This window comes from Pongo abelii, chromosome 10, assembly GCF_028885655.2.
Source record: "Pongo abelii isolate AG06213 chromosome 10, NHGRI_mPonAbe1-v2.0_pri, whole genome shotgun sequence".
In the NCBI taxonomy this organism is placed as follows: domain Eukaryota; kingdom Metazoa; phylum Chordata; class Mammalia; order Primates; family Hominidae; genus Pongo; species Pongo abelii.
Window position 1 is genome coordinate 110,883,156 of NC_071995.2, and position 21,596 is coordinate 110,904,751.

General features: G+C 45.5%; 1 protein-coding gene across 4 annotated transcripts in view; it reads right to left on the reverse strand.

Annotated features, from left to right (window-relative positions):
- The window catches only part of NAA25 (N-alpha-acetyltransferase 25, NatB auxiliary subunit), an 83,303-nt gene extending 62,727 nt beyond the window's left edge, over positions 1–20,576 (reverse strand). For 2 of the 4 annotated variants that reach the window (XM_054528281.2, XM_002823769.5), the window contains exons 1-3: positions 19,865–20,576; positions 2,975–3,060; positions 660–798 (exon numbers count right to left, since the gene is read on the reverse strand). In XM_054528281.2, coding sequence (XP_054384256.1) covers positions 660–798; positions 2,975–3,060; positions 19,865–19,922 — 283 coding nt within the window. In that variant the 5' untranslated portion in view covers positions 19,923–20,576. Of the gene's footprint in view, positions 1–659; positions 799–2,974; positions 3,061–19,864 lie in introns of those variants that run through there. The other 2 variants (XM_054528280.2, XM_054528282.2) reach the window with 2 other exon arrangements.
- Positions 20,577–21,596: the final 1,020 nt, after the last annotated feature.

Here is a 21,596-nt window from a genome sequence, read left to right on the forward strand (position 1 = left end):
GATCTGCCAGCCTCGGCCATCCAAAGTTCTGGGATTACAGGTTTTAGCCACTATGCCTGGCAACGCTCCATTTCTTAAATTAGGTGGTAGGTTCATGAGTTTTCATTATTACACATCAAATTTACTTATATATTACATAAAAAAGATTACTGTATAATATGTACTATGAAAAATATGTATGATTTCACAATAAAATATTTAAGAAATTAACAATAAAAACTTTTATTTCAGAAGAAACGATGGACTACTTAGGATATGCTCTGAAGTAATCTGCCAGGGGAAAGGGTATAAACAAAATAAAATGGGCCATGTGTTAATTGCTGAAGGTGGATGAGAACAATGGGGTTTATTATTCTATTATATATTTGTCTGCTTGAAATTTTCCATATTAATAAGTGAAAATAAGGGTGAAGCCTCCATTCAGCAAATCAAAATATCACAAATGAAGTCACTTTAATCCTCATTCCAATTCAAGGATCCTAATGCATGTAAACTACCCTTTCTATCTACAGTTCTCGCAAACCCTGGCTAATGCGTTATTCTACCTACTGTCATCCATTCAAATCATGAGTGATAAATCAGACAAGGGCAAACAGACAGTCAGAAATATCCAAAATTTTCAGCTCAAGTTTAAAAACAATGAGAAGAAAGAAACATACGTCGGTGCATCTCCCGGTAAAGGATAGTCAGTGCCTGCAGTGAGTTGTCATCTGTGGGTTCAAGGGCTGCCACCTCCTGTGCAAGAGTAAAGGCTTCCTCTTGCTTTCCAGTTCTCTGTAAACCAATTGCCTTTAAAACCTGATAGTAACAAAAGAAAAATCAGTTTTTAAAAGGACAGAAAAGGAAATATGAACCAAAGAAAGCCGATCTGAAAGAACAAGTATTAAGGTATGCCTAGGTTGCTCATATACTAGTTTCAGGCTGGGTGCAGTGGCTCACATCTGTAATCCCAGCACTTTGGGAGGCCGAGACGGGCACATCACTTGAGCCCAGGAGTTCAAGACCAGCCTGGGCAACGTGGTGAGACTCCATCTCTACAAAAAATAATAAAAAATTAGCTGGGTATGGTGGTGTGCACCCAGCTACTTGACAGGTTGAGATGGGAGGACTGCTTGAGCCTGGGAGGTTGATCACGTCACGGCACTCCAGCGTGGGTGACAGAAGGAGATCCTGTCTCGAAAAAAAAAAGTGAACAACAGGACTGTGCACTCATGCCTATAACACTTTGGGAGACTAAGGCAGGAGGATCACTTGAGCCCAAAACTTTGAGACCGGCCTAGGCAACACAGTGAGACCTCATCTCTAGAAAAAATTTGAAGGAAAAAAATAGGCCAGGTGCAATGGTTCACAAATGTAACCCCAGCAATTTGGAAGGCTGAGGCGGGAGGACTGCTTGAGCCCACAAGTTCAAGACTAGCCGAGATAGGCAACGTGGTGAGATCCCATTTTTACAAAAAGTTTAAATATTAGCCAGGTGTGGTAGTGCACATCTGTGGTCCCAGCTACTCGAGAGGCTGATGTAGGAGGATCACTTAAGCCCAGGAGGTCAAAGCTGCAGTGAGCTGTGATCATGCCACTGCAGTCCAGCCTAGGCAACAGGGTGAGAGAGACCCTATCTCCAAAAAAAAAAAAGCCAGGCATGATGGTACACCCTGTAGTCCCAGCTATGCAGGAGGCTGAGATGAGAGGATCATTTGAGCCCAGAAGGCCAAGGCTGTAGTAAGTCATGGTTGTGCTATTGCACTCCAGCCTGGGTGATAGAGACTTTGTCTCAAAAAAAAAAAAAGTGCACAATATTGCTTAAAAGGATTCTGTGAAAATAAAATAAATTAGGTAAGTAATATGCAAAGAAATAAACAGCTAGCTTTTACTGAAATATCACAGCCAGGCACAGTGGCTCACGCCTATAATCCCAGCAATTTGGGAGGCCGAGGCAGGCGGATCAGGAGGTCAGGAGATTGAGACCATCCTGGCTAACATAGTGAAACCCCGTCTCTACTAAAAATACAAAAAAATCAGCCAGGCATGGTAGGACACGCCAGTAGTCCCAGCTACTCAGGAGGCTGAGGCAGGAGAATCGCTTGAACTCGGGAAGCAGAGGTTGCAGTGAGCCGATATTGTGCCACTGCACTCCAGCCTGGGCGACAGAGCAAGACTCCGTCTCAAAAAAAAAAAAAAAGAAAGAAAAAAGAAATACCACTTGTGGCATGTAAGTGACTATGGAAATAACTGACCTATAAAGTACTGAGAAAAAACACAAATAGTCAGTTGGGCGCAGTGGCTCATGCCTGTAACCCCAGCACTCTGGGAGGCTGAGGCAGGAGGATCACCTGAGGTCGGGAGTTTGAGACCAGCCTGACCAACATGGGGACACCCCATCTCTACTAAAAAATATACAAAATTAGCTGGGCGTGGTGGCGCACGCCTGTAATCCCAACTACGCGGGAGGCTAAAGCAGGAGAATCGCTTGAATCTGGGAGGCAGAGGTTGCGGTAACTGAGATCAAGCCACTGCACTCCAGCCTGGGCAACAAGAGTGAAAACTCCATCTCAAAAACAAAAGACACTAATAGTCACTAAAGAGATTTAACATCCTTTCTCTCTTTTTTTTTTTTTTTTGAGATGGAGTCTCACTCTGTCACCTGGGCTAGAGTGCAATGGCGCGATCTCCGCTCACTGCAACCTCTACCTCCTGGGTTCAAGTGATTCTGCTGCCTCAGCCTACTGAGTAGCTGGGATTACAGGCGCACGCCACCACACCAGGCTAATTTTTGTATTTTTAGTAGAGACGGGGTTTCACCATGTTGGTCAGGCTGGTCTCGAACTCCTGACCTCGTGATCCGTCCGCCTCGGCCTCCCAAAGTACTGGGATTACAGGCTTGAAGCCACCATGCCCGGCCCTCCTTTCTCTTTAAGGTAAGGAATTACAAATATAACCCACCACAGGTAAGTAACTGAAGGGCAAATGAAGTTACCTTAGCACAATGAAGATCCTTATGTTTCTTCAACAGTTTATCTGCTTGCTGAATTGCCATTTTATTATTACCATTGTCAAGATAATCTATGAAAAAAACAAATTATGTGACAGTTATTATATTCCTTCAATAACAAATATAAAAAATGCACCAACTGGCATGAGATGTTTTGGAAAATAAATCTTAATTTGCTATATAAAACATCATGGAGGCCGGGCGTGGTGGCTTACACCTGTAATTCCAGCACTCTGGGAGGCCGAGGCAGGTGGATCACTTGAGGCCAGGAGTTCGAGACCAGCCTGGGCAACATGGATAAACCCCAACTCTACTAAAACTAAAAAAATTAGCCAGGCAGTGGCGATGCACACCTGTAGCCCCAGGTACTCGGGAGGCTGAGGCACGAGAATCGCTTGAACCTGGGAGGCAGAGGTTGCAGTGACCTGAGATCATGCCACTGCACTCCAGCCTGGGCAAAACAGTGAGACCCTGTCTCAGAAAAAAGTAATAACACAAAATAATAATAATAAAACAAAATAATAAAAACATCATGGGCACAGTGCAGTGGCTCACACCTGTAATCTCAGTACTTTGGGAGGCCAAGGTGGGTGAATCACTTGAGCCCAGGAATTCGAGACCAGCTCTGACAACTTAGTGAGACCCTGTCTCTAGAAGAAATATAAAAATTAGCCAGGCATGTTGCCATGCACCTGTAATCCCAGCTACTCAGGAGGTTGAGGTAGGGTTATCATTTGAGCCTGGGAAGTTGAGGCTACAGTGTGAGCCACGGTCGTGCCACTGCACTCCAGTCTGGGCAACTGAGTGAGACCCTGATTAAAAAAAACTTTTTTTTTAATTTAAAAATTTTTTTCACAAATAAAAACATTATGGATCTAATTTTAACTATAAATGGCTAGGATGGTCAAGAATACAAAGTTATCCCAGCACTTTGGGAGGCTAAGGCGGGTGGATCACAAAGTCAGGAGATCAAGACCATCCTGGCTAACATGGTGAAACCCCATCTCTACTAAAAAATACAAAAAATTAGCCAGGCGTGGTGGCGGGCTCCTGCAGTCCTAGCTACTCGGGAGGCTGAGAGAGGAGAATGGCATGAACCCAGGAGGCGGAGCTTGCAGTGAGCCGAGATGGCGCCACTGCACTCCAGCCTAGGTGACAGAGAGAGACTTTGTCTCAAAAAAAAAAAAAAAAAGAATACAAACTTACATCCCTATAGTCATCTCTCATATACAAGTAATATAATCACACTATGTAGTCCTTAGTGAAGATTCAAGACTATACATATTTAGATGAGATGACATTAATATTTTTATCTATGGATAATTAATGAGTTTAGTCACCAAAACCTTAAAATCTTTTAAAAATTAAAATAAAAACCAAAAAAGAAGCCTTTCTAGTATTCAGGCCTCAAATCTATCAAGTGGACTATGTTCCTTCAATGAAATATATTTAATGAGTACTGACTTTGCCACAGAGTTAAGTCTAATTTGCTGAAGAAAAAAATAAGAGAAAGTTTTACCCATAAGATTGGGAGGTAGGGAATGAATTTCAATAACAGCAGGAGTAGGCAAGGATGTAGGGAAAATAGTACTTTTTTTTTTTTTTTTGAGACAGGGTCTTGCTCAGTCACCCAAGCTGGAGTGCAATGGCATGATCTTGACTCACTGCAACCTCTGCCTCCTGAGTTCAAGCAATTCTCCTGCCTCAGCCTCCCGAGTAGCTGGGATTACAGGTGTGCGCCATCATGCCCAGCTAAATTTGGTATTTTTAGTAAAGACGAGGTTTCACTATGTTGGCCAGGCTAGTCTCGAACTCCTGACCTCAAGTGATCTGCCCGCCTCAGCCTCCCAAAGTGAAGGGAGTACATGTGTGAAAGGAGTGTGCCACCATGCCCAGCTGATACATTTCAAATTTTAAGGAATATGGAGACCCACCATAAAATTGTGTTAGGCTGAGTGTGGTGGCTCACGCCTGCAATCCCAGCACTTAGGAAGGCTGAAGCGGGAGGATCACTTGAGGCCAGAAATACAAGACCAGCCCAGGCAACACAGCAAGACCCCATCTCTAGAAAAAACTTAAAAATTTGGCCAGGCGCGGTGGTTCACTCCTGTAATCCCAGCACTTTGGGAGGCCGAGGCGGGCGGATCACAAGGTCAGGAGATCAAGATCATCCTGGCTAACACGGTGAAACCCCATCTCTACTAAAAATACAAAAAATTGGCCGGGCGCCCTGTCTGGGAGGTGTACTCAACAGCTCCGAAGAGACAGCGACCATCGGGAGCGGGCCATGAGGACGATGGCGGTTTTGTTGAAAAGAAGGGGGGGAGGTGTGGGGAAAGAAAGGAGAGATCAGATTGTTGCTGTGTCTGTGTAGAAAGAGGTGGGCATAGGGGACCCCATTTTGTTCTGACTAAGAGAAATTCTTCTGCCTTGGGATGCTGTTGATCTATGGCCTTTCCCCCAGCCCCATGCTCTCTGAAACATGTGCTGTGTCAACTCAGTGTTAAATGGATTAAGGGTGGTGCAAGATGTGCTTTGTTAAACAGATGCTTGAAGGCAGCATGCTCTTTAAGAGTCATCACCACTCCCTAATCTCAAGTACCCAGGGGCACAAACACTGCAGAAGGCCGCAGGGTCCTCTGCCTAGGAAAATCAGAGACCTTTGTTCATGTGTTTATCTCCTGACCTTCTCTCCACTATTATCCTATGACCCTGCCATATCCCCCTCTCCGAGAAACACCCAAGAATCATCAATAAATACTTCATAAAAAAAAAAAAAATTCCTGCTTATGTCTGGAGAGCTTTAAATAAAGTTTGGAATTATTTAGCTAAAAAAAAAAAAAAAAAAAATTGGCCGGGCGCGGTGGCTCACGCCTATAATCCCAGCACTTTGGGAGGCCGAGGCGGGTGGATCACGAGGTCAGGAGATCGAGACCATCCTGGCTAACACGGTGAAACCCCGTCTCTACTAAAAATACAAAAAATTAGCCGGGCGTGGTGGCGGGCGCCTGTAGTCCCAGCTACTCAGGAGGCTGAGGCAGGAGAATGGCTTGAACCAGGAGGCGGAGCTTGCAGTGAGCCGAGAGTGCACCACTGCACTCCAGCCTGGGCAACAGAGCAAGACTCCGTCTCAAAAAAAAAAAAAAAAAAAAAATACAAAAAATACAAAAAATTAGCTGGGCGTGGTGGCGGGCGCCTGTAGTCCCAGCTACTCATGAGGTTGAGGCAGGAGAATGGCGTGAACCCGGGAGGTGGAGCTTGCAGCAAGCTGAGATCGCGCCACTGCACCCCAGCCTGGGTGACAGAGTGAGACTCCGTCTAAAAAAAAAAAAAAAAAAAAAAATTAAAAAATTTGTCAGGTATGGTGGCGCATGCCTATAGTCCCAGCTATTCGGGAGGTTTGCTTGAGCTCGGGAGGTAGAGGCTGCAGTGAGCTATGATTGCACTACTGCACTCCAGCCTGGGTGGCAGAGCAAGACCTTGTCTCAAAAAAAAAAACAAAAAACAAAAAACAAAAAACAAGAAATGAGCTATCAAGCATAAAAGACAGAGAGAAAGAAAAAAAAAAGACATGGAGGAATCCTTATATTCATAGTCCTAAGGGAAAAAAACCCAATCTGAAAAGGCTATATACTGTATAACTCCTACATGGCATTCTGGAAAAGGTGAAAAACTATACAGATAGTAAAATCATCAGTGGTTGACAGAGGATGGAGGTTGGGATGGATAGGTGGAGCACAGGGGATTTTTAGGGCACTGAAACATTCTGTATAATACTGTAATGGTGGATATATGTCTTCATACATTTGTCAAACCCACAGAATACACAACACAAAGAATGAAGCCTAAACTATTTACAGATTTTAATTAACAATCATGTATCATGTTGGCTCAGCAATGGTAACAAATGTATATGAATCCAAGTTGTTAATAATAAGGGAAACCATGGGGATGGGGAGAGGGAGTATTTGGGAACTCTGTACTTTCTACTCATTTTTCTGTAAACCATAAAGCAGTTTTATGCTCTAAAAACAGTCTATTAATTCTTTTTAAAAGTCTAACAAAAGAAAAGATTCATTTCCAGAGAAGAAAAATGAGAAGTGTTATAAATGGGAAACAGTACAGTAGCTGTCAATTCTAAATATACAAAGATGACTGAACACAGGCCAGTTCACAATCCTCTACCACTACCAGGTTCCTCTTTGCTCATCAAGGTTCCATATCAGCAAAGGCACAGACAACTTAAAATAATCTATGACCCTGGTGGCTCGGAGTGTCCCACAGAACAGAAATAAACTGTCATTTTACTATACTAAATTTTTCTGCAATGAACACTTAACTAAAACTTAGTCTCATGAATGCATGAGTTCAATGCACTTAATGCACTTAATATTGATGAGCACCAATAATGCTAGGTAAAAAGATAAGAAGCCTTACTCTGTAGGGAATCACAATTTAGAGAGGAAGGCCAAAGACCTAATATTCTGGAGAGGCATTGGAGAATCACAGAAATCTAAAAGCACATAATCTTGGCCTAAATACCTAAACATCTAATACCAGTTTTCTTAAATCCTTAGCTGAGCTGACAGGCCATCATTTGTCCTTATAAACTATCTGACAAAGATAAACCAGCTCAATAAACGACACCCTCTCTTCCTCATAACTTGATGCTGATCTCATTCTGAGTCAGTTCTAAGTCACTGCTGACTCAATGGTCCTTCAAGGTTCCAGGTTCATAGAACCTATCTTGAAGCCTTCTCAAAGGATAAACATCTTTGATGAGACCCATCTCTGAAGGTCTGCCCATAAATGGATCAGACCAGAGGTTAGGACTATAAGGGTATTTTTTCCTTCCCCTCTGTAGTTGACGAGGTTCTGATATAATGTACCTAACTTGCCCATGCCCTCTTGTCTGGAAATGGTTTCCAGTGCCCCTGCTGAAGGGGTAGGACTAGATGACCATGTCTAGACCATGTAACTGCAGCCCACCCCAGGTTGGACATTTGATCCAAGCTGGGTAAATCAGGTTTCTTCCTGGTACTCTCTAACTATAACACTGAAAGCCAGAGTCAGTAAGTTACAAGGAACCTCAGCTGGAAAATCTTAAAAATTTTAAGTCTGAGTTTACCAGTGGCAGCTCCTAGAATTTCTATTTTGAAGGCACTTTCGGGGATGCAAGTTGATTGATGTGCAGCAAAGAAAAAGAGTTGTCTCAGCCAGGCATGGTGGCTCATGGCTGTAATCCCAGCACTTTGGGAAGCTGAGGCAGGTGGATCACGAGGTCAGAATATCGAGACCATCCTGGCTAACACGGTGAAACCCCATCTCTACTAAAAATACAAAAAATTAGCCGGGCGTGGTGACGGGCACCTGTAGTCCCAGCTACTTGGGAGGCTGAGGTAGGAGAATGGCGTGAACCCGGGAGGTGGAGCTTGCAGTGAGCCGAGATTGCGCCACTGCACTCCAGCCTGGGAGACAGAGCGAGACTCCATCTCAAAAAAAAAAAAAAAAAAAAAGAGTTGTCTCTTGACTCTTTATTCACATAGCATTTATATAAAAATGAAAAATGTCAATTACCTTTATTGGAAAATCTAGAGAAATTAAGCTTACTGGGTGAGGCTAATGAACCCTCCCCTCTCCAGCCACAGCTTGGTGTGGCTACAAAAGTCAACATGTTGGGTTCTGGGTAAGCTGATGAGTAAGCAGGAAAAAACAGTCTGAAGAACCGAGCAGGCCCGGCGGCTCACGCCTGTAATTCCAGCACTTTGGGAGGCAGAGGCGAACAGATCCCTTGAAGTCAGGAGTTCGAGACCAGCCTGGCCAACATGGTGAAACCCCGTCTCTACCAAAAAAAGTACAAAAATTAGCTGGGCGTGGTGGCGCACGCCTGTAATCCCAGCTACTTGGGAGGCTGAGGCCTAAGAATCACTTGAACCCGGGAGGCGGAGGTTGCAGTGAGCTGAGATTGTGCCACTGCACTCTAGCCTGGTGACACAGCAAGACTCTATCTCAAAAAAAAAAAAAAAAAAAAAACAAGCAGAGAAATGAATAGACACAGAGAAAAGCAGAGATGAGCAACTGGGAAAGAAGCTTCAGGTCCTGACAACTTTCTCATTTCCATCAGGTCCTGGGGCACTACACTCTTGCCTTGGCTCCCACAAGGATTTACAGTAACTGTCTTTACTTGCGCTGGTATCAAAGAGATTGTTTCTTCACCTGAAAGAGTTTAAAACACTTTATCACATTCAGCCAGGTATCAGGCTCCTGGACCTAGGAGAGTGTGATTAATTAGCTGCTAAGTCTCTTGGGGAAGTTTATTTTCATTTTACGTTACTAAATCTGTAATATAAGTTAAGTAGTCCTTGGAGAAAACAAGCCAATAAAAACGATATCCTAAGTCTGCCTTCTTAGTAAGTCTTTTTAAAAAGCTACTCAAGGGGAACTGTAGTTTGGCCATGAGGAATGGTGCTGTTCCCTTAATAACAGGAGTCAGCCAAAATCAGCCATCCACAGATCAGGCAACGGAAACAATAAGATGTACTGGTTAAAGCAGTATTTTCCAAAGCATGGGTGAGTGCCATTCCAAATGAAATGTTTTTAGTCCTTGCAGACAGCCCTAGATAATACTCACAGTGAAAAAGTCAATCTCTTTTTTTTTTGAGACTCGCTCTGTTGCCCAGGCTAGAGTGCAGTTGGGCGATCTCAGCTCACTGCAACCTCCGCCTCCCAGGTTCAACTGGGATTGTGCTGAGATTACAGGCGTGAGCCACCACGCCTGGCCCTAATCTCTTTTCTAATACTTCCTTTACATTAAGGAGAAAGTGTCAGTTTGGTGCTAGCCTACTATTTCTCTAAAAATTGCTAGTATCTTTCTTTTTTTTGCAGACAGAGTCTCACTCTGTCACCAGGCTGGAGTGCAGTGGCATGATCTCGACTCACTGCAACCTCCACCTCCTGGATTCAAGCAATTCTCCTGCCTCAGCCTCCTGAGTAGCTGGGACTTACAGGCACGCACCACCACACCCAGCTAATTTTTTTTGTATTTTTGGTAGAGACGGGGTTTCACCATGTTGGCCAGGATGGTCTCAATCTCTTGACCTCGTGATCCGTCCGCCTCGGCCTCCCAAAGTGCTGGGATTATAGGCATGAGCTGTCGCACTCGGCCTTTTTTTTTTTTCCAGAAGGAAGGAATAGGTCCTGAAGTTTCACAAGTATCAGAATCTGGTTAATAACATTGTTTAGTTTTCATTGTACTTTACTTTTATAGTTTTATTTTCCTAGAGCAAGTGATACAAGTTTTCCACACATAGCAATAATATAATTATAAAATAAATTTAATTTAAAAAGTCACCTTGGAGAAAAATAGTAAGTGATAGCACAGATAATACTATAATGCAGCTAAAATAATGAGATTAGGTAAATGAACGATAGAAATTTGGGAAGAACTGGGATAAATCATTGGCAAGACACTATCAAAATTTGTTGAATGAACGCACAAGCTGCACTCCTGAGGTAACACTTCCCAAAGAAGCTACTAGTCCTTGGAGATGCAGGCAGCAGCAGGCCTGGACACATGCAGGCCTGCTGTCCACATGCCGTGGAGAAGAGGTCCTGGGATTTGTTCATCCAATCTTGCTGAGGGATGGATACTGACAGTAGGAAAAGTATCAATTTTGCAAATAAAAAGGAAAGTTTTTAATCTGCATGTTCTTGCAGCTGCCATGAATGGTCTCCTTAGCAGCTGAAATAGTATGCTCAGTTTCCACTTCCTACAAGAATTTCAGAGACTATTAAAGATATTGCCCCAACTTAGAAAAACACTAAACAGAAGAGAGATCCATCTTTAAACACAATATCCTTTACTTAAAATTTCTAAAAGTTGGAGAATAGGAGCCTTGCTTTTACCATGAATACAAATTACAGAAGACACATTCCTTCAGTCAGCAAGCCTTTATTAAATACCTACCATGTGCAAGATTGCAAGGGACAAGGATGAACCTAAAAATCAATAATGCCTCCTAACTGACCGACCCACCCTACATTTGCCTCCTATTTATTTATTTATTTATGACAGAGTCTTGCTCTGTCACCAGGCTGGAGTGCAGTGGCACGATCTCGGCTCACTGCAACCTCTGCCTCCCAGGTTGAAGTGATTCTCCTGCCTCAGCCTCCTGAGTAGCTGAGACTACAGGCATGCGCCACCATGCCCAGCTAATTTTTTTGTATTTTAGTAGAGACGGGGTTTCACCATGTTGGCCAGGATGGTCTCAATCTCCTGACCTCGTGATCCTCCTGCTTCAGCCTCCCAAAGTGCTGGGATTACAGGTGTGAGCCACCGCACCTGGCCTTGCTTCCCTTTTAGTTTAAAGGTTTATTTCCCACACAGTATTCAGAGCTATCTTTTTTACATGCACACCTTATCACTCTACTCCTCTGGTTAAATCCTTTTAATGTCATCCACTGTCTTCTTTCTTTTCACAGGTATTGATTCCACTGTCTTTTTTTTTTTTTTTTTTTTTTTGAGACGGAGTCTTGCTCTGTCACCCAGGCTGGAGTGCAGTGGCTCGATCTCGGCTCGCTGCATGCTCCGCCTCCCGGGCTCAGGCCATTCTCCTACCTCAGCCTCCGGAGCAGCTGGGACTACAGGCGCCCGCCACCACGCCCAGATAATTTTTTGTATTTTTAGTGGAGACAGGGTTTCACCGTGTTACCAGGATAGTCTCGATCTCCTGACCTCGTGATCCACCTGCCTCGGCCTCCCAAAGTGCTGGGATTACAGGCATGAGCCACCGCGTCCAGCCTGATTCCACTGTCTTTAAAACAAATTTCAATATCCTTAAAATGGATTACAAAGCTGAGTCGCTGCCCACCCCAGCCTCATCTTACTTCCTCACTCATCTCTTCATTCCAACTGCACAAGCCTTTGCTTACATCCTCAAGTGGACCAAGCTCCTTTTCTCAGGGTCTTCACCACCCTCTCCCCATCTCTTTGCCTAACCCTGGTTCTCTTTTCATGTCCAAAGTAAAACATCATTTCCACAGGAAACCTTTTCTTGACCTGACCCCCCAACAGTCCAAATGCCCCTATTATATGCTCTCATGGCAAACTGTCCTATTCCTTCAAATCCCTTAACATAACTGTAATGGTGATGTGTACTGTCATTTCAAGGAGATAAGCTCCTTGGAAGCAGAAACTATGTCTGTGCTGTTTAGTACTCATTCCCTGCATCTATATTGTGCCTAACACATATCAGGCCCTCAATAAATGTTGAATGAAGGAATGCATAAATGAACAAACTGTATGGGAAAAAAAAAAGGGCAGTCTGCTAGAAAAATGAAAGATATACATATAAGATAATACGGGCCGGGTGTGGTGGCTCATGCCTGTAATCCCAGCAGTTTGGGAGGCCGAGGAAGGTGGATTGCTTGAGGTCAGGAGTTCAAGACCAGCCTGACCAACATGGTGAAATCCCATATCTACTAACAATACAAAAATTAGCCAGGTGTGGTGGCAGGTGCTTGTAATCCCAGCTACTTGGGAGGCTAAGGCAGGAGAATCACTTGAACCCAGGAGGCGGAGGTTGCAGCGAGTGGAGATCACGCCATTGCACTCCAGCCCAGGTGACAGAGTGAGACTGCATCTCAAAAAAAAAAAAAAAAAAAAAGATAATACAAAGTGATCAGAACAGGAAGTTCAAAGAACCAATGATTAGTGATGGCTACCAGCTATTAAATTAAATTTTTTCCAAATCTTTTCAACTTTTTTTTTTTTTTTTTTGAGACAGAGTCTAGCTTTGTCACCCAGGCTGCAGTGCAGTGGTGCAATCCCAGCTCACTGCATCCTCTACCTCCTGGGTTCTAGCTATTCTCCTGCCTCAGCCTCCCGAGTAGCTAGGATTACAGGTGTGCATCACCATGCCCAGCTAATTTTTTTGTATTTTTAGTAGAGACGTGGTTTCACCATGTTAGCCAGGCTGGTCTGAAACTCCTGGACTCAAGTGATCCACCCAGGAGGTGGAGGTTGCAGCGAGCTGAGGTCGCACCATTGCACTCCAGCCTAGGCGACAAGAGTGAAACTCCATCTCAAAAAAAATAAATAAATAAAAATTTAAAAAACTAGCCAGGCATGGTGGCATGTGCCTGCAGTGCCAGCTACTCCAGAGGCTGAGGCAGGAGGATCGCTTGAGCTCAGGAGGTTGAAGCTGCAGTGAGCCATGTTCACATCACTGCACTGCAGCCTGGACAACACAGCAAGACCTTGTCTCCAAAAACAGAAAAAAAAAGAAATGTACTAATCTCTTCATCTTGCCCTATGTTTCAACAACTACCCTCTAATCTATGTATTCATCTAAGAATATTTTTGTGCATTAAAACCTTCATTTTCAGTTTAAAAGTCTAGGTCAGGGTTTTTTTGTTTGTTTGAATTATTCAACTAAGATAGCAGAAGAGTTTTTTATTTGTTTTGACATAGCACCTTGCTCTGTTGCCCAGGCTGGAGTGCAGTGGCACAATCTCAGCTCACTGCAGCTTGGAGTTCCTGGGTTCAAGCATGCACCACCACACTAGCTGCCCCCCCACCCCCATCAATGGAGTCTCGCACTAGAGCCCAGGCTAAAGCGCAATCTCGGCTCACTGCAACCTCCACCTCCTGGGTTCACGCGATTCTCTTGCTTCAGCCTTCCGAGTAGCTGGGATTACAGATGCACACTACCACACCCGGCTAACTTTTTGTATATTTTTAGTAGAGACGGAGTTTCACTATGTCGGCGAGACTGGTCTCAAACTCTTGACCTCATGATCCACCGGCCTCGGCTTCCCAAAGTGTTAGGATTACAGGCGTGAGCCACAGCACTCAGCGCTATTTTTTATTTTTTTGAGATGAAGTCTCGCTCTGTCCTCCAGGCTGGAATACAGTAGCACAATCTCAGCTCACTGCAGCCTCCGCCTCCTGGGTTCAAGTGATTCTCCTGCCTCAGCCTCCTAAGTAGCTGGGGTTACAGGCGCCTGCCACCACACCTGGCTAATTTTTGTATTTTTAGTAGAGATGGGGTTTTGCCATTTTGGCCAGGCTAGTCTCGAACTCCTGGCCTCAGGCAACCCACCCACCTCGGCCTCCCAAAGTGCTGGGATTACAAGCATGAGCCACCTCGCCCAGCCAAACCACTGTGCCCAGCCTTGTATGCTTGTTAACACTCGGCCAAAACTGAACATAAAAATTGTCCAGAATGTCACAGGTCCAGGGCAAAAGACCAACAGGGACTGTTTTGGTTATGAGCAAGGTTTTGGTATGGCAGAGGTGGTCTCAGCCATCCAATGGCGATGGAAGTTCTAGATTCATTGAGAGAAGTTCTAGGAAGTCAGGGTTTTTTAAATAGTCATATTTTCAAAATGGAAAAAAATAGGTTGTGCCAAGTGACTTTTCTACAGAAAGGCAAGATAGTCTTCACTCACCAAGGCACGCTGTCACTTCTGAGGCAAAATAGGACCAGACTCGCAAAGCTACCACACTGTGCAAGGGGAGGTCAGAATAAATACCACTTTTGATTGAGGACCTGCGAGTTTTCATTTATGAACTAGAGCAGTGGTCCCCAACCTTTTTGGCACCAGGGACCGATTTCATGAAAGACAATTTTTCCACAGATGGCAGGGAGGGATGGTTTCAGGATAGAACTATTCCACCTCAGATATCAGGCATTAGTTAGATTCTCATAAGGAGCGCCAGCCTGGATTCCTCACATGCACAGTTCACAACAGGGTTTGTGCTCCTACTCCTAAGAGCTGGTCTGACAGGAGGCGGGGCTCAGGCAGTAATGCTCTCCCCCACAACACCCTGCTGCTCACCTCCTGCTGTGCGGCCCATTTCCTAACAGGCCACAGACCAGTATCATACACCATCCCGGGGTCAGGAACTCCTAAACTATGAACTATAGTAGAATAATTACCTGAGCCAGGCACCCAAGAGAAATGTCCTAACTCAGCAAAGAAGTGACTGTCACCCGGGAGACACACTGGAAAATATCTTACACCTGATCCAGGCTAATCCAAGACTGCAGGTCAGTACAACATATTAAAACAAGGGATCTCATGCCTGTGTATGTGTGTATATTCTAAAGACTATCCAAACATTTTTTCTACTTTGAACTTTCTCTATTTCTATTATGCAATTTGCTGACCTAGCAATTCCCATATTCTATACAAATTTATTAAGTGCCATACCTGACCATCAATTCCACTTCCAATTATTTAAAAATATGAGGGTGAAATTAAAAACAAAAAAGAAAAAAAAGACAGGAAAATAAATAAATAAAAGTATGGGGTAGAGGAGGCTGCATAACAAAACAGAGTCAAATATTTATTATCTCCCTCCACCCCTTCCCTCCCCTAATCCATAACCACCGAAAACATTTTAAAATTAAGAATAATGGGGCCAGGCGCAGTGGCTCACGCCTGTAATCCCAGCACTTTGGGAGGCTGAGGCGAGTGGACCACATGGTCAGGAGTTCAAGACCAGCCTGGCCAATGTGGTGAAACCCCGTCTCTACTAAAAATACAAAAAATTAACCGGGCGTGGTGGCGGGCGCCTGTATTCCCAGCTACTTGGGAGGCTGACACAGGAGAATGGCGTGAACCCGGAAGGTGGAGCTTGCAGTGAGCAGAGATCACGCCACCGCATTCCAGCCTGGGGGACAGAGTGAGACTCCAACTCAAAAAAAACAAAAAGCAACAACAAAAAAAAATTAGCCGGGCATGGTGGTGGGTGCCTGTAACCCAGCTACTCAGGGGGCTAAGGCAGAGAACTGCTTGAACCCAGGAGGCAGAGGTTGCAGTGAGCCAAGATCACGCCACTGCATTCCAGCCTGGGTGACAGAGCAAGACTCCTTCTAAAAATAATAATAATAATAATAATGGGCAGAGCGCGGTGGCTCACGCCTGTAACCCCAGCACTTTGGAAGGCCAAGGCAGGCATACTGCTTGAGCTCAGGAGTTCGAGACCAGCCTGAACACGGTGAAATCCTGTCTCTACAAAAAATACAAAAATTAGCCGGGCGTGGTGGTGCCCGCCTGCAGTCCCAGTACTCAGGAGGCTGAGGTGGATGGATAACTTGAGCCTGGGAAGTGGAGGTTACAGTGAGCCAAGACACTCCAGCCTGGGTGACAGAGCCAGATCCTGTCTCAAAAAAAAAAATGAAAGAAGGCACTGGGGCTTACCAAGTCACACAAGAGTACAAAATCTGCTGGGAACTACATAGCAAAAGAAATAATTTTAGCAAAAGGAGACCAAATAATCAAGTATGGGTTCCAGTAAGGTCATGGGTGGAGGTTTTCAAAAACGAAAAATGCAATACTCAAACTTATTAGTAATGTGAGATGCACTGGGAAGATGTTTCAAATCTATGCACACAGAAAAGCTATTCCAACCCTAGACACCACCAGTAAAATTTCAACCCACAATTTATCACCTCATAGCCCTGTCCACGTATACCCTCAATGAATTCCAGCAAGAGCTGAGGCCCCAAGCAAGGTTTCCAACACAATTGTAAAGTAAATCCTGAAACCTTGGCAGTACAAATACTGTTGTACAAAGACAGTGATGCTACTGAATCTGAACTTGGTGAAGAGCTGAGCTCTCAGTGAGAATGCCTATGTTTGAATCCCAGCTCTACAACTTGGTAGCTACAACCTTGAGTTAATCTCTAGGCTTCAGTTTGATCACAATAATCTTACCTACCTAATAGGGCAGTTAGCCCACCAGTAAACACTAATTAATGCTGATAGTTGTTGAATTTTTGGCTGGTGAGCAAGTACCACCATAGATGAGTTTGTTCATTTGTCAGAATGTCTGAATTCAAGGAACCATAGTTGTTTGGGGGTACTAATGTATTTAAACAACAAAAGTGTGGAGTTCAAAACTCTAATGTGCTTAAGTGCTGAATTCACGGACAGTCTGTACCGTTCTTTTCCTAGTCCTGCCAGTTTATACTAATTGCCTTAGAATTCCTGAAGAAAGCCTCTTCTAATCCTCTTCCCATGTACATGTAACAAAAGCTACATAATTCTGAATTCAGTTTTGAGAATATAACTTGTTAATATATCCTGATGTTTAGTGATGTGAAATGGACATGGTGTTTCCCACTGGACAGTCAAAACACTATTAATTCTAAATAACTATGAGACCAAAGAAATTCTCTTTGGTCCTCAAGAACAATTTTAAAAATCAAATTATTCTTGAAAGTATTGAGTCTTTTTAGTTTAAAAAAAAAAAAGTCTGCAGGCAGCTGCTGCACAAAGCTGTAATGAGTCACAAACTATGAACCCTGGATTCAGTTCCCATCTTCCATCATCCACCTTGTATATATATCTCTGCCCTCTGAAAATATACACAGGAGGGCAAGGGCATGAGAATATGCAGCCCTGGGGAAACAGGAAATCAGAGTCCTTTCTCTGCCACTTACCATCTGTGTGACCTCAGGCAAATCAGTGTCTTCAGCTCAAAGTGAGGTAGTTTCTAGCACAGTGGTTAAGAAGGTGAGCTTAAGGCTGGGCGTGGTGGCTCACGCCTGTAATCCCTGCACTTTGGGAGGCCAAGGTGGGTGGATCACGAGGTCAGGAGATCAAGACCATCCTGGCTAACACGGTGAAACCCCATCTCTACTAAAAAATACAAAAAATTAGCCGGGTGTGGTGGCAGGCACCTGTAGTCCCAGCTACTTGGGAGGCTGAGGCAGGAGAATGGCGTGAACCCGGGAGGTGAAACTTGCAGTGAGCTGAGATCATGCCATTGCACTCCAGCCTGGGCGACAGAGCAAGACTCCGTCTCAAAAAAAAAAAGGTGAGCCTGGGCCAGGTGCAGTGGCTCACACCTGTAATCCCAGCACTCTGGGAGGCTGAGGCAGGAGGATTGCTTGAGCTCAGGAGTTTTAGACTAGACCTAGACATGATGAAACCCATTCTCTACAATATATACAAAAATTAGCCGACATGGTGGTGGGCACCTGTAATCCCAGCTACTCAGGAGGCTGAGGCAGGAGAATCACTTGAACCCAGGAGGCGGAGGCTGGGTGCAGTGCACTGTGATTGTGCAACTGCACTCTAGCCTGGATGACAGAACAAGACTGTCTCCAAAAAAAAAAAAAAAAGGTGAGCCTGGAGCCAGGGATGGTGGCTCACACCTATAATCCCAGCACTTTGGGAGGCTGAGTAGGTCAAGAGTTTGAGTCCAGCCTGGCCAACATGGTAAACTCCTGTCTCTACTAAAAACATGAAAGTTCGCTGGGCCTAGTGGTGTGCAACTGTAATCTCAGCTACTCAGGAGGTGAGGCAGGAGAATCGCTTGAACCTGGGAGGCAGAGGGTGCAGTGAACTGAGATTGTGCCACTGTACTCCAACCTGGACGACAGAGTGAGACTCATCTCAAAAGAAAAAGAGGTGAGCCTGAAACAGTCCACAGGGGTTCAAATTCTAGCTCCAAGAAACACTAGCTGAGTGGCCCTAGACAAATTACACAACATCAATAACGCTTCAGTTTCCTCCTCTGTTTTTTTGTTGTAGGTGTTAAAGGGTTCAGGGGCAGGAAAAAACAGTACCCACCTCTTGAGAATGGGTGAAGATTATATTAGATAACCCATATAAAAGGCCAGGGCCAGTGACTGTCATAATGAGTCATCTATAAACCTTAGCTATAGGATTGTTGGTAAAATCAAATGAGATGTGAGAGTAAAAAAATCACACAAATTATGAAATAAAAGCCGGACTAACTGTGGCCAGAAACAAAGTTAACCACCGCCCCCCACCTCCCAAAACGATTCCCGCCATGGAGAGAAGACTCCAATTTATTAACATTCACACGAGGTCTATAAATACGATGTCTACTTTTGTAAAAACCACTGACCTTGAAGCTTCCTCACCATTAAGTGAGATAGACCAAGACCATAAAACCATCTACGAGGAAAGGAAATGCAAAAAGGACCAATCCAACTACACATCTAGGTTATTGGAAAAGGTTTTCTCCCAAACTCAAATCTGTGATTTTTCACTACCAGGGTAAATGGATGAGATGACATCCAGGTCTTCAAGTCTGCGGGTTGAGTTAAGAGATGTGGAGAGGGATCTGCTTAGCACAGGGAAGGAAAGCTGCAGAGAAAACCACAGAGAAGCTGCAGAAAGGAGAAGCACTTCAGTAGCTCTGCATGCCCCTCTGACACCAGCTATCACAATCTCTTCACCGCTATTTTGGGCCCAAGACCCCCTCCCCCCGCCTCCCACGTGTGACCAGAGCAGCTGCCTCTCCACCCAACAGCTCTGGATTGGGAACCTGGAATCTCGGGCCTGCTCCTGACTCGATCTGGGTGACCTTGCGTCAGCCCCTTCCCCACTCCGGACCTCAGTTTCTCCTATGCACCGAAGCCCACCTAGTCAGACAACCCTCTAGGCCCAATTCCCGTAAATAAAAAAAAATCTCTGGTAGGGAATCTTCCCTCAGGCAGGGCATCTTCCCTCAGGCAGGGCGTCCCACCCTCGTGCCGGAACCGGCTTCCACCTTCGGGGAGATCTCCGGTCTCCCTAGGAGCGGCGGTAACGATGCAGCCTGCGGGTAGCGCAGGTGTCTGCAGAACCCGCGTCCCACGGGGCCTGCCAGGCAGGCCAGCTCTGCCGACCAGCTGCTGCCCAGACCGCGCCGCTACCACCCCAGGGCTGAGGAAGGTTGGGCCGGCGCCTACGCGAGGCCCGCGGCTGCGGCCTAGTGGCCTGGGCGGCCCGCCCCCTGCGCCTGCCCGGCCGGCGCGCCGGCCCTCAGCACCCCTCCTGGGCTTTCGCCCTAGCCTCGGCAGCCCTCGGTGCGTCGGGCTGGTGAGCGGGCTGGTCGAAGACACTCACCGTAAATGGGCCGGAGGCGCCTGTCGTTAGGGTCCTGCACATGGCCCCGCGTCGCCATGATGACAAGCGCAGAACCACAGTGCGCACGCGCGGGGCAGGACCCCAGGAAAGGGCTATTAAAGGGCCAGCGTCGATCTCGCTTGTCTATCACGATAGTCGCGGTGCTGCGACTGAACGCGCCTGCGCGGAAAGGGAAGCATCCGCCCTTGCCGATTGCCACCTCTTTAAACGCTGTTCCTTCACTTAGCAGGTGGAATCAAGCTGGCAAGAGGAGGCAGCTCTTGCTGTTAAAATCTTCCGAGTCACTGACTGGGAAGTTAGGAGAGGAGGGGAGAAAACTCTCACAGTTAGGGTTCGGCTGCTCCTGTTTATCCTATTTATTCTCTGTCCTGAAGAACCAGCTAGACTTGGCTGTGATTAATTGCAGAGGAACCAGAAACTCCTGGGGGAGAGAGACCCAGGGGAAAGTTGGGGAAGCGGGGCTGATCAACAGCAAAAATCTGCCAAAAAAGTTCGAGAGAGCCGGGCGCGGTGGCTCAGCCTGTAATCCCAGCACTTTGGGAGGCCGAGGCGGGCGGATCACAGGATCAGGAGATGGAGGCCATCCTGGCTAACATGGCGAAACCCCATCTCTACTAAAAATACAAAAAATTAGCCGGGCGTACTGGCGGGCGCCTGTAGTCCCAGCTACTCGGGAGGCTGAGGCAGGAGAATGGCAAGACCCGGGAGGCGGAGCTTGCAGTGAGCCGAGATCGCACCACTGCACTCCAGCCTGGGCGACAGAGCCAGACTCCATCTCAAAAAAAAAAAAAAGTTCGAGAGCCCACCACCACCTGTTTCTGGACCAAAATGAGCATCAGGCTGCTATTTCTACTGGTCCAGCAAGGAGATGCAGATGAACTGGAGAGGAAGCGAGTTTTTATTTCTACAACCAGTTACAGGGAGAAGGCCTGGAAATTATCACCAGACCAACTTAAAATTACAAAGCTTTCCAGAGCTTATATACCTTCTAAGCTATATGTCTACGTGTAAATGTGCATTAATCTAAAGACATAAGTGATTAACTCGCCGGGCACGGTGGCTCATGCCTGTAATCCCAGCACTTTGGGAGGCCGAGGCGGTTGGATCACGAGGTCAGGAGATCGAGACCACGGTGAAACCCCATCTCTACTAAAAATACAAAAAATTAGCTGGGCGCAGTGGCGGGCGCCTGTAGTCCCAACTACTAGGGAGGCTGAGGCAAGAGAATGATGTGAACCAGGAAGGCGGAGCTTGCAGTGAGCGGAGATCCCGCCACTGCACTCCAGCCTGGGTGAGCGAGGCTCCGTCTCAAAAATAATAAAAATAATAATAATAATAATCGATTAACTCACTTTAGTCTATAACTAAGGTTTGAGTCCTGAAGACCTTCCTTTGAAGCCTCAGTAAATTTACTTAATCTAAATGGCAATAAGTGCTGGGGTGATTACCCTTATCTTGCCTCCTGCTAAATCATGGAGGTTTGGGGAGTTACTTCAGACCCCCAATAAAATTTGTTTAATCCTAAATGGGTCCTGTTAGGAATTCTTTCGTTATTTTGTCATGCTTTAAGGCCAAGGAAAGGCCTAGGCAAAACTCTTGGTGGGCTTTTGTTACATTCCAGCCTTTGTACAAGGGCACTGGCTTTTTTTAGCTTTTAATATCTAACTTAACCACTCAGTCAGTACTGAAACAGTTGTTATGGAGGTCTGTG